Below are 23,760 nucleotides of genomic sequence, written 5' to 3' on the forward strand. Positions count from 1 at the left end.
AATTGATGCCATTGGTGAAATCCTTCATGCAAATCCAACACCCTGACCTCATAATAGTGCACTGTGGTGGCAATGACCTAGGCACTTTGACTGGGGTAGGTCTGGAAATGCTTATGAAGGACACCTTTGCACAACTGTTTACACTTTTCCCTAAAACTGCCTTTGTGTTTTCCAACATATGCCAAAGGCAAAAATGGAACTGGTCCAATCATTTCTGTCCACAGATTGACAAAGCAAGAAAGCACGTCAACAAATCTGTTTCTGCTTTCCTCCGTGACTATGGTATGGGTGCCATTTACCACAACAACTTGCGTTACGACATGCAAGACATTTATAGAGGAGATGGTGTGCACTTCAATGATGAAGGGAACAGAGTCTTCCTCTTGAACCTTAGACTCTGCATCGGTACTTACTTGTAAGTACCACTAAAAAAATGACTCCATAAACACAACAGCTCTTTTTAGAGCTCCCTAATTTCTAAACTCTTAAATCTGATTTTCATTTATTTATTTTTATTTTTTTTACCGTACGCTTACCGTGAGCTTACCGTACGCGTACCCCGTGATTTTTTTTAAAATCAATAAATGTTTTTTTTGTACTTTTCTGTCCTTCTTTGACCCCCTTACAATTGTTAGGGGGTCTGTAACTCTCCTCATTGCCCCCTTTCTTTGTTTTCACTCTTTTTTTTCAGAGTGAAATACACAAAATGGCGGCCGCCGCTTCCTGGTTTCGGCCGATTCGAATGTTTACTAAGATCTAAGAGCCAATCAGAATCGCGCTCGCGCACGCCACCGTACGCTTACCGTAAGCGTACGGTAAGCGTACCGTAAGCGGGCTCAGATATATATATTGATTTAAAGGCTATTTTCTCAGAATCTACTGAACAGATTTACACCAAACCTACAAAAGGCACTTCCTTGACCTAGGGACTACCTCTCTGCCAAATTTTGAGTAATTCTGTTCAGCCGTTCGGGCTGTAGGTCGTTCTAAAGGTCCTATGGAAAAATGCATGGGAAAAACGCGTTTTGGGACCCCCCTTTTATCTCAGCCCCCGCTTGACGGATCCCCCCGAGACTTTCAGGGTAGGAGCGGAGCGTAGCGCCCCACCTATTTTGAGAAATTCGCGAGGATTCGTCGACCGGCGCCAAAGTTATTCAAAATAGAATGTTGAGGTTTTCCTATGGAAACGTGGTCCTAACTATAACTACCTACTGGCGACCGCCAGTAGGTAATGTGTATACATATACATATATCTCCATGCTGCAAATTCCTCAAGGAATTCATGAATTTTTTGATAAGCAACTACAGGTAGATAATTTGAAAGATTTTCCTGACTGTGATTCATGATAGGGGATGAATCAGGGAAATTGTAAGTAAGTGCCAGTGTGATTCAGGAGAGCAGATAAATATCCAATGGACTTTCTCAAAATGGCTCCCCTTTATTCCTTATCACCATATATTGCCCCTGGTAGATGAGCCAATGCAGTTAACGAAACAGAGGTCTTTTTAAATTCAGGAACAGGAGAAATAAGGGGGAACAAAGGTGGAGAATAGTTGGAGAATAATGAGGTGTGCCAGTAGAACAGGGAACCAGGAAGGGAAGAAAATAATAAAGTGTGGAGACAGGGCCAGATGATATACTGGTTTAGAAGCGTAGAAAGCTGAAATAGCTGGTGAATGTTGCCAGGCACCTATACAATCTTGGGGAATCTTTTATAGCACTTCTGTCCTCACTGCCCCGGAAGTACTGCCCCTAACCCAGAATTGAGGATCATGTAAGGTGATATACATAACGAATTACATAATAAACTATTCTCAACAATTATCCAAAATATGGAAAGATATTTTCAAACATTGGAAACTAAAAAAAACAGGATGTGAAACACATTTAAAGAAAAATACTTGTATTTTATCAATGAGAAAATAGTTTAGAGTTTAAATCAGATCAGGAATCTTTACATAAACAAAAGATCACAGAACCAGAAAACTCAAATGTACTGTTGAATGAATGGTGGTAATTGAGATTACAAAGAGAAATATTGCAGATCACCAATATGGGCAGTAAAACTAAAGTAAATGATCATGCAAGATGTTGGCTAGTGCACACAGGGATAACGGAACATTCTGGGAAGTTATGTTTGAAGCATCATCATTGCAATATAAGCGTGAAGAAAGTTAAATCAACAATTGGCATACATTTCAATCAATATAAGCACAATCTAACACAAACAGATTAATCAAATATTAAGAGGTTTTAAAATCAATAGAGGAGCAGGAGATGCAAGACTGAATGCATCAAAACAAGAGATATTCTGGCTATAAAAATTGAGAACCGTACATCCAAGAGGCATCAATGATGCAGATGAGCTGCCATCTTTTTTGAGACTGTAAGAAAAAAATTAATAAAGAATAAAAACAATTGAATACATTAACGGAATTGTTTTGAGGAAAGATTTGATTAAGGAGACTGGGCACGAGGTAAACAAAATAGTGAAAATTCCAAAAGCAGGAGGACACCGAATGGATGTACATCACACCATCAGCAGATGGAAAATGCTACTTACCAGTATGTTATTGGCATATAGAGCTGTAGAGTTGTATACTTTACCATATATCGCCATCTGGTGTTCGGCTCAAATGTTTGCAGTTTGTTTTTGTCAAAGAAGTCTTTGTAGTCACCGGATAGGATGGTGATAGTACGCATGGGCATCAACTCTAACTTCAGACTGTTTTTCGCCATAAAGGGTGATGATGGAGTTAGGAAGAAAATAGAAAAGGATGTCCATGTGATGTATCTAAGTAAGATAAGATAATACTGCAAAAGATAAAGGTACCCAGGGAGCTGGCTGGGCCTATACAACTCTACAGCTCTACATGCCAAGAACAGATGCATACTGGTAAGTAGCATTTTCCGTTCGTGGCATATGAGCTGTTGATTGTATACTTTAGCATAGACTATAAAGCAGTTTTCTCCCTAGCGGTGGCAACCTGTATCCGTTGCAGTAGTGTGAAAAGGTGTTCTTAATACAGCCTGGCCCACAGTAGCTTGTTGCTTTGCTTGCACATCTACACAATAGTGTTTAGTGAAAGTATGTGGCGAAGACCAAGTTGCTGCTTTGCAGATGTCATCTAGAGGAATGTTCCCTAAGAATGCAATAGAAGCCCCTAGTTTGCGTGTGGAATGAGCTCTAGGGGGAATAGTTAATGTGAGTTTAGCCTTGAGATAGCATATTTGGATGCATTTAACAATACACCTTGCAATTCCTGTTTTTGAAATGGGATGGTTGAGGGAAAAAGCCTGGAAGTTCAACCGACTGATTAAGGCGAAAGGCAGATACCACTTTAGGTAGAAATTTTGGGTTAGGCCTAAGAACCACTTTACTATGGTGTATTTGTAGAAATGGTCCTTGTATGGTTAATGCTTGGAGTTCAATAACTCTTCTGAGTGATGTGATGGCTACCAGGAAGGCTACTTTCCAAGTAAGGAATTGTAACTCGATTTTGTGCAGAGTTTCAAATGGGGGACCCATAAGTCTGGTGAGGACAATGTTGAGATTCCATATCGGAGAAGGTGGAACTCTAGGTGGAATTATTCTTTTAAGTCCTTCCATAAACGCTTTGATAGCGGGTACGTCAAAAAAATTACAAATAGTGACTGTTTTGGAGGTAAGCAGCAAGATGTAACCATATAGATGTATATGCTAGGTTACATTGTTGTAGATGTAAAAGATAACAGATAATATTTTGGATGGAAGCATCTAGCGGATCGAATTTGTTACTTGTACAATAAATGGCAAATCGCTTCAGCTTTCCTGCATAGCATGCTCTAGTAGTAGGACGTCTAGCCTCCTTAATGATGTTCATGCAGTCTGGTGAGAGATCAAGGTAGCCAAACTCTAGGACTTCAGGAGCCAGATCGCAATATTGAGTTGATTGGGATCTGGGTGCCTTATCTCTCCATGGTTCTGAGTGAGGAATTTGGGAGAGAGGTGGAGCTTTTGATGAGGCACTACTGAAAGTTCCAACAGAGTTGTGAACCATGGTTGGCGTGCCCATGTTGGAGCAACTAGGATCATTGTGAGGGAGTGTTGTTTGAGCTTACGAACCAGTAACGGAATAAGGTGGAAAAGCGTATGCAAATCTGCCTGACCAGTTCATCCATAGTGCATCGTCTTTGGACAATGGGTGAGGATATCTGGAGGCGAAGCTTGGGCATTTTGTGTTTTGGCGTGTGCCGAACAGATTTATGTCTGGATGACCCCACATGTGAAAGAATGGAAGAAGAACTTGAGGATAAAGTTCCTATTCGTGGATCTGATGTGTTTGATGACGGAGTAGATTGGCAATCTGATTGTGTTCTGCGAGCAGGTAAGTGTTTTGAGGAATGGCCCATCTCCATATGCTTTGCGCTAGTTGTGAGAGCTGAAGAGAGCGTATCCCCCCTGATTTTGTATGTAATACATTGCTGTCATGTTGTCTGACGGATCAAGACAGCTTTGCCCAGCAGCAAAAGTTGAAAAGACTTTATTACTAGAAAGATTGCCAGTAACTCCAGGTGATTTATGTGGAGTTGTTTTTGTTGATGGGTCCATATAACCTAAATGGTTTAGTTTTGGAGTTGAGCTCCCCATCCAGTGAGCAATGCGTCTGTGGTTAGCACTATTTGTGGAACCGGGTCGAGGAACGACCGCCCTTTGGATAGGTTTTGTGTGTTCCACCACTGCAGAGAGCGATGGGTGCGGCTGTCCACCAACATCAGATCTGTTAACTGGCCTTGAGCTTGGTTCAACTTGTAGGGGACGCATTTGAAGTCTTGCATAAGGAACGATGAGGATGCAAGAGGCCATCATACCTATTAGCTGCATGAACACTCGAGCTGGAAGGGAGTGCTGAGGTTGGAATTTTGATATGAGAGCTTGCATGCTGGCTATCCTGACTGGATTGGGGTATGCAAGGGCTTTTGAGGTATCTATTGTGGCACCTAGATGCTGAATAATGTGAGACGGTTGAAGGTGTGACTCAGGTAGATTTATTGTGAATCCCAAGTCGTGGGGAAGCTGGATTGTTCTGTGTGTATTGTTTACACATTGTGTGTGTGGCTTGGCTTTTATGAGCCAGACAACAAGATATGGAAACACGTGAATGTGTTATCGGTCCACTACAAACCGTAAAAAATGTCTGTGAACGGGGAGAATGGGAATATGAAATTGGGCGTCCTTGAGGTCTAGAGTGGCAAGGAAATCGCCCTGTTGGAGCAGTGGGAGCACCTGTTGGAGAGTGTCCATGTGGAAGTGGTCTGACTGTATGCAGAGATTTAACGGTCGGAGGTCTAGTATTGGTCTGAGAGCACCGTCTTTCTTTGAGATTAGAAAGTGAAGAGAGTAAATCCCTGTTCCTTGATGAGGTAAGGGAACTGGTTCTATTGTCTGTTTTTGTAATAAGGAGAGAATCTCTTGTTTTAACAGTGTCAGATGTTCTGGGGACATCGGGCGTTGTTTGGGGGTATCAATGGGGGAGTTGAAGTGAGTTCCAGGCAGTAACCATACTGGATAATTTGTCTTACCTACTTGTCTGTGGTTATGGCGTTCCAGACAGGTAGGAACTGTAATAGTTTTCCCCCGACTGGAGTGGAATGGTCGGGGGGAAGTCACTGTTTTGTAGTAGGAGAGGTGCAGGTGTTATTACCGCAGCCTCTACCCTTGTTGTTGTTGCCTCTATAACCTCCTCTGAAATAGCCTCTGCTAGGAGAGGTTTGAGCAGTGTTTTTGTAGGTGGATGTAGTGTTGTCCATCCCAATAGATTTAGAGGCGCACCTATAAAAGACGCGACGCAAGGAACCTCTACTGGTTGTTGCCTGTAGGGCTCCCATGGACTTAGCAGTTTCTGAGTCCTTCTTCATTTTCTCCAAAGATGTGTCTAAAGTGGGTCCCAATAAGTGTTCTTGATCAAAGGGTTGATTAAGAATTGTGGACTGCACATCTTGTATAAACCCAGATATGTGCAGCCATGCGTGTCTGTGTAGTAGAACGCTTGTGTTAACTGCATGGGACGCTGTGTCGGCTGCATCAAGAGCACACTTTATGTGTTTGTGATTAATTTTCCCTCTTGTATGAGGTCATTAGCCTTAGCCTTATACTGATCGGGAAGATGTTGTATGAGCTTTTTAAGTTCATCGTAATGAGCCCTAGCATACCTGGCCAGTAAAGCTTGGGTATTGACAATGCGCCAGTGATTTGCTGCTTGTGAGGCAATGCGTTCGCCAGATGCGTCTAATAATTTAGACTCCTTATCTGGAGGTGGGGCATCCCCTGATGTTTGGGAATTTAAACGTTTACGTGCATTTGACACCACCAATGAATCTAGAGGGAGCTGTGCTTTAATATAAGCTGGATCGTTGGGAGCTGGCTAGTACTTTTTCTTGAACCTGGAGTTGACAACTCTAGCCCTAACGAGATCTTTAAAAATGTCAGGTGCATGTTTGATGATACCCTTTAACGTAGGTAGAGTGCTTGTTGATTTTTGTGACTGTGTGAAAGTCTCCAACAAAAAATCTTCTTCCCGTGGGTATGAATGTAATTCGACCCCATGATATTGTGCAGCTCTGTTCATGAGGTGTGCAAAACCTATGTTGTCATCTGGGGGGATGGCCTAGATGGGTAGGAGTCTGGATCGGGGAGATTTGGGGCGTCTGGTGGATTATCATAATTTTCCCAAGGATCAGGTGGAGGGAGAGTAGTGTCATCATCATTATCCTCTTGTGGGATTTCATCCCCCCCCACTCCCACACTCAAGGTGATCATCATCACCATCTTGTGGTGTAGGCGAATATGGAAGCACTGGAGAGTGTGCTGGAGAAAGTGGTAAAGTGGTGTAGTGGGGATATTTGGAGGAGAGAAAGGCCTGGCTGGAGACGTTCCCATGTCTCTCTTCTTTAAGGGTATTTTGGGTTCTGCTGGGGAGTTCAAAGGTCTCTTTTTTTATAGAATTGTTTTGATTTTACCAGTTTTAGGATCAATATGAAGTTTTTTTTTGTTTAGGGTCCACTGGATCTGGTTGAAATAGGTCTTCTAATCCAGTATCCTTGTTCGGCACCGATGATTTTGGTTGTTTTGGCCTTGATTCCGAAGCTTTAAGAGGAATTTTAGTGTACTTTTGCTTTGGAGGAGCTGAGGAGTCCGAGGCCTTTTTTGGCTCCGAGGATTTATGGTCTTTTTTGGGCTCTGAGGATTTTTGGGGCTCTGAGGATTTGTTGAGTTTTTTCGGCTCCGAAGATTTGCTCTTTTTCGGCTCTGAAGATTTGTGGCCTGGTTGCGGCTTCAAGGGTTTATTCGGATGGTATTTCGGTGCCGAATGTTTGGGTTTAGGTACCGAGAATGATAGTTCGGTACCGATACGTGGCTGGCTCGGTCCTGAGTCGTCTGAAGGCTTGTCTTTGAACTTCGCAGCCGAGCCTGAAGGCGGGGCATCAGAAGTTCTGTCAAGGTGTCGACCTGAGCCGGAAGGTGACGGTGTTACCGGAGCCTTATGTTTTTGAGAAGAGCAAGGGGTGTCGATGTCGGTACTCATGGTTCGTTGCCCTGGAGTAACCATCTGATATTTGGCCTCTGATTCGTCGGTCTCGGAGACGCTGATGTCCTCATTTTGTGGTTCTTGTTCCTCTGGAGCATCAGGGCCTGCATCGAAGATGTCGTGCAGCACCGAGGTAGTGGATCGAGACATTATGTGACGTAGAGCCCGGTGATAACGTATGGTTCTCTTCGATATGAATGAAGCGCAGGCCGGGCAATCTTTGTCCTCGTGTTCTGGAGAGAGGCAAAGGTTACAGACCTCGTGGACATCAGTGTGTGGGAACTTGGCACCACACAGGGGGCATTATTTGAATGGAGTTCTTTACATTAGCTGTAGGGCCTGATGGCGCGGATAGGCCCAATGGCCCGCCTCGACGACTGGAATCGAAGGTGTTGAAATTTGTGTTGGATCCGCGTCAAGGAGCACGATCAAAAACAATACTGTCGAGCGGTAAAGGATTGCGCGTCGAAGGGGAATCGAATACAATATCGCCCCGAAGCGCAGCCGTTTATATCCAAACCTGATGGCGGAAAAAAACAATCTTAAGATGGAGTCGATGCCCATGCGCACAATCACCATAAGGAGGAGTCACCTATCCTGTGACTACAAAGACCTCTTCGACAAAAACAAACTGCAAACATCCGAGTTCAACACCAGATGGCGATCTATGCTCAAGTATACAATCTACAGCTCATATGCCTCGAACATCTATTTCTGAAGAAGAAAAGTGAATCAATCAAATATTAGTTGTGTATTTTGTTTTCCATTACAATGTTTGGGATTTATCTATTGAGGAAGTGGTACATATCCCAAAAAGCAACAAGATGTCTAATTTTGTCTAAAATAAGATTTTTTTTATACAATTAATCAAAAAATCCTTTAAAAATAATTGAATAAAAGTATAGAAAGGAAAAGAAAAAGAGTGTAATGTAATCTAAATGTGTGATGTTTCTATAGAGGGTAGCAATTTCATATGGGGACTCATGGGTGTAGTGCAAGTTAGCTGCACCACTGTGTCTCGGGGAGGAGAGCTTGAACTGTATACATCTGGACCTGCGGGTGGATTCAAAGAAAGAAAACACTTTTCTAAGTTTAGGGGAGGAGGAGCATTGAAGGAGCTGCACACCTCTGATGGCAATGTGAAAATGGAGGGAACCTCACAGATGTGGCCCAGGTCATGTGGATAATCCAAGGAGTGTTGCGCTCCTCAGACCAGGCACGGGGGATGGGAGTAGCTGTTCCTCAGAGGCCTAGGACTGAAGGTGGATTGAAGGAGGTGTACAATCCAGCCCACAGGTTCTGACCTGTAAGGGAGGATGAAAAGAGCAGCATAACTTGAAGGGCTGCTCAAAGACGAAAGGACGGAGCTGCATGTCGTTTTCACGCAGCTCGTGATATAATGTGCGGAGACCTCATATATTTAGAGAAGGGATAAGGGATGGTAGAAAGATTGGTGCACCTGTTGCCAGGTCTGGCTGATGACACAGAAATGGCATAGAGGCAGCTCTTGGATGGAGCAAGCTAGCCAGACACCACTAGCCTACAGCTGGCACAGGATTGAGGAAGTTGCAACCCTGTGTTGTAGGGCTGGGGGACATTCATGCCTCTGCTCCTGGCTGGGGAAGATAGACTCATTTATACACCTCTAGTTCAGGACTGATGAAAGCTCACAGTGGATTTCATTCTGTGTCCATGGGTTGCACCGCCTCTTCCACTACTTCAAGCTCCAGGGACGTGATGGTTTTCGTCAGCACTGCGGTGGTCCCCTTCCGGTAACGGTAAGACCCAAGCCTGGGAAAACAACAGGTTCAGAGGGCTTGAGTTAGACACTTGTGATAACTTGACATCGATCCATGGAGCACAGAAACACATTGTTATGACGGTGGAGACAGGATTCCTTAAAATGGAGCAATTGTAGGGGTCACAGGTACAAACACCATCTAAAAAGATCCAACAAACCGCTTATCCAGACACATTATTTCTCATGTGGTCTCAATCAGAGTTCTACTGTTTTGCTCTGCCAGACAAGGGGGAAGCACAGCTTCACACTGGAGACACATTGCACTGCTAACTACATACTGGGGTAACATTTCCCGCAGCAGAATTCACAGGAAGAATTCACAATTATAACCCTTTAAGAAAAGACCAGCTACACGTTGCCAAGAGTGTATTAGGGATATGCATGAGTAAAGACGCTCAGGAGCAGAACTGATTCAGGCTCACCTGTGTCCGCTCTGGCCTGGGCTGTCATACCCACGCAGAGACTCCGTGCCCTCCTTGGTGATGATGCACAAGTCCACATTGCTCCCGGATCCCAAGTCACATGTGATTCCAGCAGTAATGGCCTCCTGCACCAGCTGTTTGGCATCCTCACGCTGTGAGCGATGAAGTGGACCGAAAAATGGCAAAAGGGAAGAAAAGGCAATAGAAGTAGTCAAATTGGATGTCACTTCTATGTGATCCTGTATACCCGTAGTGAGTCTGAAGGCAAAGCAATAAGCAAGAGAAGTACAACTCCAGGAACACACATTAGGAAAAGAGATGCAGAGTTGTACTGCGGAGAGGCGCGTTCAAGGAATAATCTACTATCACACACATGCTGGAGGGACAGCTTCGTATTCCAGACAATAGTATTGTAGATCAACATTCACTCACTTACCTTCTGCTGGGACAGCCCGGCTTATACTCAAAGAAATCACATGGTGTGGAGGGAAGAGAAGCCAAACATCCTACACATAGGCACTAGGCCTCTCATTGTCCCATCAATCCCAGCCCGCAGCAGACATAGCAAAACGGATTCCCACAACCACATCTGGCAATCTGCAATCATCAGGCATTCACCTTGGCTATTTACAAGAGCTCTGCTGGGGGCTGGTTCATCAGATAGTGCTGGGAGTAAGTGACACATGCGTCTGGTTTTTTGGTGGTTTGAGAAGGGAGTGACATCTGCCCATTTCATGATCTTACTTAGCAGTGACGAGGACAGTTGTTCTTCGCTTCTGAATTCTACACCACAGACTTTACCCAGCAATCACCCTGGCCCTTAGCCTCCCACTCCATTCCAACTTTGTGCCGCATGGCATGTCTACGAGGGGACAGCATGCACAGTGTCTCTTCTGCTGCACTTGCTAGTCCTGCCGGCACATGACTTCCACTTGATAAACACAATATACAATTATACAGCGCGCTATTACCACCAAAAGTGTCCTGAAGCTAATGGAGGAAGCAGTGCACAGAATCAGGAATGCAAAAAAACTTAGGATCATTATCAGGAGACCTGATGATGAGATCCTGGCTTTAAGATACCCGCAGCCAGTGGCCGGAAAGTCAATATTTCTGCATTCAGAATGGAGTTTATGGACTTTTGGAATACAGTTGAGCCTGAGAGCATCGGGTGTGGAATGGTTGATACATGACCTGTTTTTTTTGGTTTTTTCAAAATATGTTTGGGATCTAAACCATGACAAGCCCCATAACAGAGGCAGAGGATCACAGACGCCGACCACTTCCGAAGGAAACCAGGGCAGAGAGCGGGGACCAGAAGAGACAGCGGCAGGGCAGAGGAGGCTGAGGAGAGATGCATGTTCAAGCTCAGACATAAAAATGGACTGTACTGTGGGGGTCCTTTGGAAGAAAAAGAATAATACTTTGGATGACCTGAAGATGAAAGAATCTGCTGGGTGCAAAACGGCAGAGTGGGATCAAAGCAAACTCCCATGTTTTTGGCAGAATGAGTATGGGAGGGTAGAGTACTCCGCCTCAGGTGGTCATAAAGCAGCTGACCATGCACTGGGGGTGGCAATAATTATAAGTCTTATCAATGTTGAGTATGAGCCACAATATGCAAGACAAAGCAGAAGAATAATATGGGACACAATAGCTGCCGAGATATCCAGGAGGATCTAGGGAGCCAGGACTCCCCGATCCACTGCAAGTTTAAGATTATCAGTGACATACATGAAAGCAGATTCAGTGACATACATGAAAGCAGATTCAGTGACATATAGGAATGTAGATTCAGTGACATACAGAAAAGTAGAATCAGTGACTTACAGTAAAGCAGGTTCAGTGACATACACGAAAGGAAAGTAGATTCAGTGACGTACAGGAAATCAGATTCAGTGACATACAGGAAAGCTTATTCAGTGACATACAGGAAAGCTGATTCAGTGACATACAGGAAAGCTGATTCAGTGACATACAGGAAAGCAGATTCAGTGACACAGGAAAGTAGATTCAGTGACACAGGAAAGTAGATTCAGTGACACAGGAAAGCAGATTCAGTGACAAACAGTAAAGCAGCTTCAGTGCTATGAAATGGTCTTAAACCCGACTAATTAGAGACCAGGAAAGATTTGAATTCAACAAAAAAGAAACCTGAGCATGAATGTGCTGTTCTAGTGCTTTGGATGGCAAAAGGAGCAAAGATATGTGGAGAAAATTGCTCACGACAACCGGGTTGGAAGAAAGTTTTTTGAACAACAAAACTATGACGTGTCTTTTCAAATTGCAAGTCCGTAGTCGGAATTCAACTCATGGCTATGCAACTAATACAAAGTTGTTAGAAGTGACATAATATTGGTATTACAGGTGATTTCTGACTTCAGCATGCATCTGTTATTGCAATAATCTTAAAGTGAGATTAGCATATATTATATAGCGTCACATTGTATTATATTATAATATAAAATATTTATACACTGCACGTCTCAAAGTGAATTTTGTAAATAAAAAGTGTTATTAGTAACTTAATAGTGTCCATTTTGTTAGCTTCTGAAAGATCTAAAGCTTAGTTAACCTTCCAGGACTGAAAACTGGTGACCTGTAGGCTTTACAAAGATCTCTACACCAGAGGCCGTATTACCACAGGCGTGTGCCACCGCTTTGTGTGTCCCTGGGGCACTTTGGCATTACAGAAGGGCCCGCAGCCCCCTCTGTAATACTGATAGCGCTGGTGTATTACCACATATGTGCAGCACAATCATCACCCCTCCTTCTGTGCACTGGGTGATAAAGCGACATTAGTGAAAACCATTGCTACATGGGGAGAAACTCTCACCTCCATGTTGGGCTTGAAACGATCTTCCAATACAGCGATGGCAGCATCTGATCCGGAACCTGTGGCCGCAAGATGAGAACGGATTAGAACCAGCATCTAGTGACAAGTCACCCCTCATCATCTACAGTCAGCTCCAGAGGTAGAGTATGTATGTCTGATCTGTCTACATTTATGAATTTGTGGTCTATCAAACGGTGTATCTGCCAGTCTCTGTGTCTGCTCATCTCTCCATCCATGGCCGTGTGTGTTTGTCTGCCTCTCGGTCGGTCATTCGTTCTCTTATGCACGTCCATCCATTAGTGTGCATTAATCTATCTATAAGTCTCTACAGGTACAATGTCTACTTGTGTCATTGTCATAATGGCATTTTCTCCACCATGGTGCACTGTCCATTACGCAAACACCTCAGTCATGCTTACAGTACAGGAAAGAAAGTCTTACCCATGGCAACGAAGGGAAGAGTGTCGGTGGATCCATGGGGGTAGATGGTGTACAGGTGGGATCCCTTGCAATCCACGCCGCCCACAATTATAGATGCGCCAATATGGCCCTGGTACCTGTGGCAGAGGAGGGCAGTCATATGCACAGAAGTAAGAACATGCATGACCTTAATCGCTTCTCGACCTGTGCTAAAGCACCATTGCACACGGAATACGCAGCCACTTGGATCTAAACGGAGGACGCGGTGACCAAGAGCATGCCTGCCTCAGCTCCCAGTGCTGGGTTGTACGGCGCCAACATACAACGACTAGACGAACATCTTCAGGGAGGGGGGGGGGAGAAATGAGAAGACGGGGTGGTCATTACCAAGCATTCCTTAAATCTCAGAACAGGGACGTGTGAGGTCTGCGCTCCATATCAGTCAGTAGTTACTGGCAGTATCTACTTTGGCGTCTGTCATTTACTACCAGCGCCCGGGGCTGCTGTTTTTGCCCGTTGTACACTTGACTCTCCATAGGCAGTAAGGGCAAGCAGTCAAAGCTGTCTCTAGGAGGCAACAGCAACACAAGCAATTTCACAGAAATAAATTCAAAGTCTAGTCTGGTCTTTTTTTAAGAGGAATGCCAAGAATACTTCTAGGTGGGCCCAACACATGCCACATTTTCAAAAAAACTTAAAACTATGGGCAGAGATTTACATCACCAAACCTACTTTTACTGTTTTTTATAGTAGATATTCCCAATCATGTGGCTGGACAGCTCAGCCATATGCAGGGATCTAGTGAGAATGTCTTGCGGCATTTCCGACAGGCTACTAGTCTCTGTGCGGAAACTATATAGCACAGAATTCCTAGAGGGAATGGAGCCCTCAGTGCAAAATCACTTTTTTTAAAACTTATTTTCACTGCAAAAAGCCCTTTATCTTCACCTCCATCAAATGTGGGAGTAATACGTCCCCCTTCTCATCCTGGAAGGGGAATTACTTCAGCCTTTCCAGCCACTTTACCTACACAATAAACCTATGATTCATAAGTTCATATAGCCAGGGTGGCGAAATAATCTCTACTCTTTTGAATACCATAATGTTCTCGGAGGCGCGATCAACATATACTATGGCCAAGACCAAAGAACATTTTTCAAAGTATCAGAATCTATTGGAGAAACATATTAAAAATATACGTAAAAATCCCTAACACGACTGGAACACATCACCGTTCCACACAGATCAAGAAAAGTAATTTTGAGGTAATTTAGACAATTCTTAAAGTAACCCTGTGGTACTGTATATGAAAAGAAACATTATCTCATTTTCATAACAGCCACAGAAGAGAAGATTTGCTGCAAATTACATTCGAGCTGATTTTTTGGGCTATGCTATAACTTTTTGAAGTCTTCATCAGGGGAAGGAGTGTTCTTTGTCTGCAATCCTCTATCCCAGCCTGCAGATAATTCTATATGCAAATATCAATGAAAGGGATAACTGCTGATAGCAATTAATGGAAGAATTAACATTATTATACACCATCTATTTTTTTTTTATCAATTGCAGTAGATAAGGTAATGACCTCATAGATGTTTAAGAATACTTGGTTGCAGGAATCATGTCAAACAGCATTCATAGCTGAAATGATCTTAAATCGATGAAGACAGCTATAAATACTCTTTCCAGAATCAATTTCACACGTTAGTAGTATGGGCTTTTTCAGTTTGAATAACCGTTAAAGGTGTCCTGTAATTTGGCACCAATGACTGACACCAGTCAGATGTCGCGCAAGCCATGTTGTGGTATAAACATCAAGAAAGTTCTCTGTGGTTTTTACAAGTACCTTACTTAGCTTTGCATCAAGCCGACACTTAACTTTTAACTTCTCACCCCCCCCCCGCCTCCCTATCATAGACCCTTCTTGCCCCTTAATTCCAACCTTTTTCCTCTCAATCCCTTGCTTTGCGTCTCAGTTCCTCCTACTCTAATCTAGGCCATTCCTTCCATCCCTCTCATATTTATTCCTTTTCTCCGCGTCTCTCTTCTCCCTCCGTAATTCCACGTGTTCCCTCTCTGTAAGAGGGTGTCCCGGTGAACTGAAGAAACTGAGCCTTCAAGTAAGTATTCAAGTTATTACTGTTACAGAGACCCACGACAGCTCCAGTTGCAGACAAGCAAAGAATGACACAAACTCAACAGGAGTTCTAGATCTAAGAGCGCAGTGACCTAATACATTCTTATTACATCACACTCGATATACAAATAACTTTATTGATACAAGAAAATACCACAAAACATAAGCATAAGAAATACAGCTCTCCACACTCTCTGATGTTCCTTCCCTCCTCGTTCACTTATTTTCTATTTGCTATCCTATCTTTCCCTCTGTAATATGTGGAAGGGAATTTCTTATGTAAGTAGGGGCATAAGTGTTATTTAATGTTTGTTGCTTTAAGGAATGTAGAGTATAGAATTCTTACTAGGTCACGCCATAGCACAACAGGTTAATTATTTAGGACACAACATTTCTGGTGATGGTATCAGACCCAAAGGATCATTGCTAAAAGGTATACATGAAGCGGTAGTTCCAGGTGACAAAGATTCCCTTAGGGCGTTTTTAGGCCTGAGTGAGTACTACGCACGTTTTGTGCAAGGTTATGCAGTAGTTGTGCAGCCTTTAAGGAATCTCTTGAAAAAAATGAGAAATTCATATGGTCCAAGGATTGTCAGGAGGCGTTTGAGGCTGTAAAAAAATGAATCACTTCTGCTTCTGCAATTAAGCCATTTAAGTATGGGGCGAAGTGCATAATTACAGTTGATGCCAGTGGAAGAGGTCTAGGGGCAGTCCTCAGTCAAATGGTTAATGGTCAGGAATGTACCATTGCATTTGCCTCACGTACCTTGAATATGGCTGAGAAAAACTATAGTACAATCGAAAGGGAAGCATTAGCGTGCTCTTGGGCCTCTGAAAAATGTAAAATGTACATTTGGGGGAGCAAATTTGAATTGCATACGGATCATAAACCCTTAATATACATGTTGGGAGATAGTTGTTCGAATAAAGCTTCATCTAGACTGATTAGATTGTTGGCTAGGTTACAGGAATTCAACTTTGACATAAAATACATTCCCGGTGGGAAAAATGTTAGAGCGGACTGTTTATCACGCCTACCTGTTGAATGTGATGATGTGGTGGATGTCAAGGATAAAAAATGGGAAGGATTGGAGTACGTGTTTACTATTGGAGATATAAATGAACAATTTCGGATTTCTGAGAAAGAATGGGTTGAGAATTGTGACAAAGATGAGTGTATGACTCAAGTGAAGAAATTTTTAATTGATGGTTGGCCCAATGAAAGATCTATGTCAATGGAGTTGAGATGTTTTCATCAGGTTGCTTCAGAAATGTCGATTGTTAATGATATCTTGGTTCGACAAGATTTGTTTGTCCCTCACAGTGTTTTACGTCCAAAAATTATTGCTTTGGCACATGAAGGACATTTAGGTATTTCGGCAACGTCAAAGAAAATTAAACAAATTTATTGGTGGGCAGGTATTGATGGGCAGGTTAGAAGATTTGTTGATTCTTGCACGAAATGCTTGTGTTCAGACAAGCATTGGAAGACCTCTACGGTTCCTTTATGTCCGGTTACTTGGCCCAACAATGCTTGGGAAAAAATTGGGTTAGATTTTTCGGGCCCCATTAACATGGTGGGTTGTGATAAAAGGTTTTTGATTGTGGCTATTGATTATTTTTCAAAATGGTTGTACTTTTCTTTTGTTAAGTCTGCTGATTCTGCGTCTGTCATAACATTTTTGAAACATCTGTTTTATATAGAAGGGAGAGTTAAGGAGATTGTTACGGATAATGGCTCCCATTTTATTTCTGAGTTGTTCACCAATTTTCTGGATAAAAATGATGTAAAACACATAAGGGTACCTTTATATAGTCCCTCTTCCAATGGCTTAGTTGAAAGGGCAAATAGATTAATTAAGGAAGGTGTTCAAACGGCAATTGCTAATAACCTTGATGTCAGAGATTACTTACAGTTCAAGGTGTGGAATTATAATATTGCACCACAGAGTACAACAGATGTGGCTCCTTTTATTTTGTTGAGAGGAAGGAAACCTATTACTGCCATTAGCCCAAATTGGTTATTGGATAGAGTGGAACGTTATCAAAAAGTAGACTTACAAAGTCTCAGAGAACATGTCCGTAAAAAACAAGATTGTTATAAAAAGAACTATGATTCCAGGATGCATGTTAAGGAAGGAACGTTGAGTGTGGGAGATTGGGTCCTTATCAAAAAACCGTATAGGGTTCGTAAGGGGCAGTCAAAATTCTCTGAACCTGTAAAAGTTGTAAGGATGAACAGGACAGCAGTTCTATTGCAAGATAGAGGGTGGTGGAATTGCAATGCTTTAGTCAAAATTACTCCTAAGCAAGCTGGCATCATTTATGAAAGGGTGAAGGCACATGGTAGCAAGGTAAGACAGGATTGGTTTGACTTAGATGCTCATACATGTGCGGGCCGCAGTAGGGATTTGCATGATCATTTGAATCAAGGAGATGGTATGGGGAGCAGTGACGATACAGTTGTTCCTTCTCCGCCATCTAGTTTCCGGTCTACAGGTGGTGGAGATGCTTCAGTCAGGAGTAGTTCTAGAATGAGATCTGCTCCTATTCATTCAAGGGACTTTGTATATTATTAATGATTTGTAAATATGTATATTTCCTCTGTTTGATTTTCCTTTATCAATTTTAGAGTCAATGTATTTTGTGTGCATTTTTATTGTATATTTGTATATATATATTTTGTGTTATTGCTTCAATTTCTCATTTGATTTATGGAAAGGGGGATGTGTAATATGTGGAAGTGAATTTCTTATGTAAGTAGGGGCATAAGTGTTATTTAATGTTTGTTGCTTTAAGGAATGTAGAGTATAGAATTCTTACTAGGTCATGAGAGAATGTTTGGGTTTGATTGTACAACAGACTGGGGCACTGGAAGAAGAAGGTCGTGGGTCTTGTCATGAATAAACTTCAACTTTCTTCAAAGAGATAATTCTCCTGATTTCATTGGATGCGCGATTACTACACCCTCGTATCTATTCCCACACTCCTTACATTTCCTCACACTCTCCCTCTGAACCCTTGCTTCGCTCTTCTATTCCCCCAGGGCGCCTCGAAGCAGCTGTGATGCTGGAAAAGCGACGTAACTTGTAATAGCAGATTAGACTGCGAAAGACTGTATAGTCTGTATGATTTCGCTGAATAATATATTTCCCTGGACTCAAGGGCCCGGGCCTGCCCTGGCACCCACCTGAACAGCATCTGTTTCAGCATCCTGTTGACGGTCACCACGCGGGGGGTGCGGCCGGTGGAGAGGGCGTGCAGCAGCATGTTGGAGGATATGAGCTGTGTGGTCACCTCTGCGTCCGCCGCCACGCCGGCTCCGCAGCAGCTGTGCGGGGGTGCAAGAAAACAGGAGTCATCGCACAGTGTCGGGTATCAGAAACTTACCTCAAAACACCCTCCCTGGATGCGGGCCTCTGCTGCACTGACATCTCCCAGTATGGGGACACACTGTTTGAGAGGTCATATTTGTTGCATAAAATAGCCGGCAGGTGGCGGTGTTGCACAAGAAATTAAATTTTACAATTAATATCTTTGTAAACAAACGCACTTAGTGCGCCTTTCACATTCTAGGCCCCGTAGTCCTGTTAGAATATTAGAAAAGAGCGGGAAGAACTGGACTGGAAGAACTAGAACTACCTATGCAAGGAAATGAGAAACAAAGGAGCTAAGGATGCACCCATCCCATGTCAGTTCTAGTGTTTCTTCCGGTGCATATTCTTATAGCCAACAATTTCCTTGCATGGGAAGATTCCCAGACCCAGGCTTCGCTCTTATTGTCTATTTGACGTCACTCACAACCCCTCAGTGAAAAACATACCGAAAATTCCCTGTTACCCATCTATAAATCTATATTTTATCAGGTGAGTTAGCCTAGTTGGTTCAACTGAAGGAAACGGAGACTACAAATGTCCGAATGCACTGAAATAATAAAGTAAAGCTGAACATTAAATGGTAGCTTGATATGGAGAGATACAGCACAGTGATGGGTGGGAGGAGATGCGACTTCCTAGATACGGCAGTGTATAAAGTGCGTCTTTGTGTAAGGGTGATGGCTTGGATACTCCCTAAACATTAGAAGTTATGACGGGTCTTGTGGAATGGTGAGGGATTCAGTACACACTAGATGTTAGTGGGTAGAAACTGTGCCCTGTGCCATCACCCGCACAGGTTTCCTGGTGCTGAGCAGGTGTGTGTGCCCAACGCTGCCTATGCTAGGTTGGTGAATTGAAAAGCCAGATTTCAGCTTCTTGCAGAATTCAAGAAGAGCGGAGGAGGTTCTAGTGGGAGTGGGAGGCCGTTCCACACTTTAGGAGCTATGTAAGAGAACTCCCATCCACCTTAGCTGGGTCTGTGTACGCGTGGGATGTTGCAGAAGTCCTGCGGAGCAGGCGTGTCTGGATGGTTGGTGGAAGGAGATGCGACTGTTCAGGTAGGTGGGGCCTGAGTTGGGAGTGCCTTGAATGTGTGTGAGAAGTCTGAATTGAGCGTGTGTCTGTATTGGACGCCAGAGTAGGTCTCTGCGGTGTGGTGTAATGTGAGGTTGAGGATGAGGTCGGGGTGGTCTGTAGTCTTGTAGTGAGTTGCTTGGTGGTCTGGGCATAGGGCCAGCCCTCATAGTCCAGCCTCCTGGTGACCAGGGTGTGAGCGGCAATTCTTCTTGTGTTGCATGGGAGCCATTTGAAGATCTTCCTCAGTATTTTCAGGGTGTGGAAACAGGACGCCCGGACGGCGTTGACTTGTGCAGTCCTGTCTAGTTTGCTGTTGATGATTGTTCTGAGGTTCTTGGTGTGGGTTCTTGCAAAGTGGTGGAGAGGCTATCAAGAGCGTCTTGTGTAAGGGTGATAGGTTCAAAACTCACTAGAATTTGAAGGTTATGAAGTACATCTGGCGATGGCTCCTCTATTCACAAGATTTTACAGAGTATGAACAATGTCTTGTGTAATGGTGATGGCCTCAATGCCCGCTAGATGTTGGAGGCTATGAACAGTGTCTTGTGTAATGGTGATGGCCTCAATGCCCGCTAGATGTTGGAGGCTATGAACAGTGTCTTGTGTAATGGTGATGGCCTCAATGCCCGCTAGATGTTGGAGGCTATGAACAGTGTCTTGTGTAATGGTGATGGCCTCAATGCCCGCTAGATGTTGGAGGTTATGAACAGTGTCTTGTGTAATGGTGATGGCCTCAATGCCCGCTAGATGTTGGAGGTAATGAACAGTGTCTTGTGTAATGGTGATGGCCTCAATGCCCGCTAGATGTTGGAGGTTATGAACAGTGTCTTGTGTAATGGTGATGGCCTCAATGCCCGCTAGATGTTGGAGGTAATGAACAGTGTCTTGTGTAATGGTGATGGCGTCAATGCCCGCTAGATGTTGGAGGTGATGAACAGTGTCTTGTGTAATGGTGATGGTCTCAATGCCCGCTAGATGTTGGAGGTTATGAACAGTGTCTTGTGTAATGGTGATGGCCTCAATGCCCGCTAGATGTTGGAGGTGATGAACAGTGTCTTGTGTAATGGTGATGGCCTCAATGCCCGCTAGATGTTGGAGGCTATGAACAGTGTCTTGTGTAATGGTGATGGCCTCAATGCCCGCTAGATGTTGGAGGTTATGAACAGTGTCTTGTGTAATGGTGATGGCCTCAATGCCCGCTAGATGTTGGAGGCTATGAACAGTGTCTTGTGTAATGGTGATGGCCTCAATGCCCGCTAGATGTTGGAGGGGAGGGGATGAACAGTGTCTTGTGTAATGGCGATGGCCTCAATGCCCGCTAGATGTTGGAGGTTATGACAGTGTCTTGTGTAATGGTGATGGCCTCAATGCCCGGTAGATGTTGGAGGTGATGAACAGTGTCTTGTGTAATGGTGATGGCCTCAATGCCCGCTAGATGTTGGAGGTAATGAACAGTGTCTTGTGTAAGAGTGAAGGCTTCAATACTCACTAGAGGATGGAGGCTATGTAGTGCGTCTTAAGGGTGAGAGCTTTAATACTCACTAGAGTTTGGAGGTTTTGAAGTGTCTTGTGTAAGGGTGATGGCTTCAATACTCACTAGAGGATGGAGGCTATGTAGTGCGTCTTAAGGGTGAGGGTTTTAATACTCACTAGAGTTTGGGGTTTTGAAGTGTCTTGTGTAAGGGTGATGGCTTCAATACTCACTAGAGGATGGAGGCTATGTAGTGCGTCTTAAGGGTGAGGGTTTTAATACTCACTAGAGTTTGGGGTTTTGAAGTGTCTTGTGTAAGGGTGATGGCTTCAATACTCACTAGAGGATGGAGGCTATGTAGTGCGTCTTAAGGGTGAGGGCTTTAATACTCACTCAAGTTTGGAGGTTTTGAAGTGTCTTGTGTAAGGGTGATGGCTTCACTATTCACTGGAGGTTGGAGGTTAATAAGTGGATCGTTTCTAAGAGTCATTTCTGGATACCTGAACATGTTTGCGGTTACGAAGTGGGCAGGTGCAAAGCTTATTTTGAGTCGGTGGTTTCCGGTGCTCGGCAGAGGCACTTAATACTCCACACTGGCCCTTATAATAGTCTGCAACATGGTAGCCCTGTCTATCTAACTTAATGATGAGCACAACAGTTGTTTATTAATTCAATATACATTAAAAATTACTAATAACTGCCGCCCCAGCCGTTCTTAAAGCTTTGGGGTCCTGGAAGAGTCTGAATTGTCACATTTGCAGGAGTGTGATGGTTAGAAGTTGTGCTGATACTTTTTGGTACTGTCATTGCAGCACTCGCGGGGCAATAGGTGGTGTAAGCTGCACCTCCTGACAAGGGCCTCGGCTCTTATATTTTAAAAATGAAGCACTGGTCTGGTGTAAAGATAAGAGTTAGATTCTTAGTAGATCACAGGGTTACGAAGTGTGTCTTGCGTAAGGGTGAGGGCTTCGCTATTCACTGGAGGTTGGAGGTTATTAAGTGGATGTGTCTAAAAGTCGGCCCAGGATACTTGTTACATGTTTGAGGATATGAAGAGGGCCTAAGAGTAGGACCACACATAGGGATGAGCCACTAGAGCGCAGTGACCAGCTCGGATGATATGGTTCAACAAAATCCTGCAAATAGCTCAGACCAACCCCAGCTTGTGCTCTGGACACATAGCACAGGATCTTTATCTACATTTGTTTTTCAATTGGGAGCCAGTGCAGGGGGGGGGACGAAGGTCCCCCCTGGAAACATCAACAGCATTCTTGCTGCAGAATTCTGGACCACCTGCAGCCTTCTAATGGAGGATTTGTCAGTCCCCAAAGCATGGTTCTGTAGTCCAATCTCAACATTGTATTGTATTGTATATAATATTTACAGAGCGCAACAAACACCCTACGGGTACCCCGGCGCTGAAGATACGTGAACACGGACCAACAAGGAACAAGAGGAAAAAAAAAAATAATAATAATAAAATAGAGCCTAAAATGAGCATTGCTCAGAGATAACAGAATCAATTACTAGGGAACAGCCACGTTGTGATCCTTTTCCTGAACAGGGACAAGGTACTACTTTGTCTGATTGCGAGTGGAAGTTCATTCCAGAGTTTCGCGGCAGCCATGATAAGACATGATAAGACCCTGTCTGTTGCGCTGAAAATGGAAGTAGCCAGATGATCTTCCGCAACCATTTCAGAACGGCAAAACAAGTGGCCGAAACCTTTGTCATTTGAGGCTTCATTGACAACTTTCATCCAGCAGGAATCCCAGATTCTAGCCTTTGTGTGTGTGCTGGATCAGAGAGCAGGCTCAGATTTTTTGTGCCAATGGGGGGTCCTTCACGAGGACGGATTCCTTCCCAGTACCAACATCTCTGTCTTTTCTCCATTCATTTTTAGTGATACTCACTAGATCTTGGAGTTATGTTTTAAGTAGCAGAAGGGAAGCTTTGATATATGGTAAATGTTTTTGCTATGTTTTGAGTAGGAATTGAAGTGAAGCTTAGATACTTCCTATATGTCAGGGTTTTGTTTTGAGTAATAAGGTAAGTGATGTTTAGATACTCACTAGATCTTTGAGTTACGTGTTAAGTAGTAACAGAAGTGAAGCTTTGATATGTGCCAGATGTTGTGGTTATGCTTTGAGTAGTGTTGGAAGTGAAGCTGCTAGGATATTCACCAGGTGTTGGAGGAATGTTTGAGTAGTAATTGAAGTGAGGCTTGGACAGTTAGTAGATGTTAGGCTAATGATTTGAGTAGTAACAGAAGTGTGGCCGGTGATGCTCACTAGATGTCGGGGTTATGTTTTGAGGAGTAACTGAAGTGAGGCTTTGTATACTCCCTAGATGTCAGGGTTAAGTTTTGAATCATAGTGGAAGTGAAGCTTGGATACTCAATAGATGTCAGTGTTGTGATTTGAGTTGTAACAGAAGTGAGGATTTGATAGTCATAAGATGTTGGGTTTATGTTTTGAGTAGTAAAAGAAGTGAGACTCAAATGCTCACTACATATTGGGGTTATGTTTTGATTGGTAATGGTAGTGAGGCTTGGATACTCTCTAAATGTTGGGGATATGTTTTGACTAGTAATGGAAGAGAGGATTGAACAGTCACTAGATGTTAGGCTTATGGTTCAAGTAGTAACTGA

The 23,760-nt window shown here is 43.5% G+C and overlaps 1 protein-coding gene across 1 annotated transcript in view; it reads right to left on the minus strand.

Moving 5' to 3' along the window:
- Positions 1-7,150: 7,150 nt before the first annotated feature.
- Positions 7,151-23,760, minus strand: part of LOC146869055 (proteasome subunit beta type-7-like) — a 50,618-nt gene continuing 34,008 nt past the window's right edge. The window contains exons 4-8 of the mRNA XM_085647137.1: positions 18,376-18,516; positions 13,070-13,185; positions 12,629-12,687; positions 9,793-9,944; positions 7,151-9,360 (exon numbers count right to left, since the gene is read on the minus strand). Coding sequence (XP_085503263.1) covers positions 9,249-9,360; positions 9,793-9,944; positions 12,629-12,687; positions 13,070-13,185; positions 18,376-18,516 — 580 coding nt within the window. The 3' untranslated portion in view covers positions 7,151-9,248. The remainder of the gene's footprint in view (positions 9,361-9,792; positions 9,945-12,628; positions 12,688-13,069; positions 13,186-18,375; positions 18,517-23,760) is intronic.

This window comes from Triturus cristatus, chromosome 1_1 (genome assembly GCF_964204655.1).
Source record: "Triturus cristatus chromosome 1_1, aTriCri1.1, whole genome shotgun sequence".
NCBI lineage: Eukaryota > Metazoa > Chordata > Amphibia > Caudata > Salamandridae > Triturus > Triturus cristatus.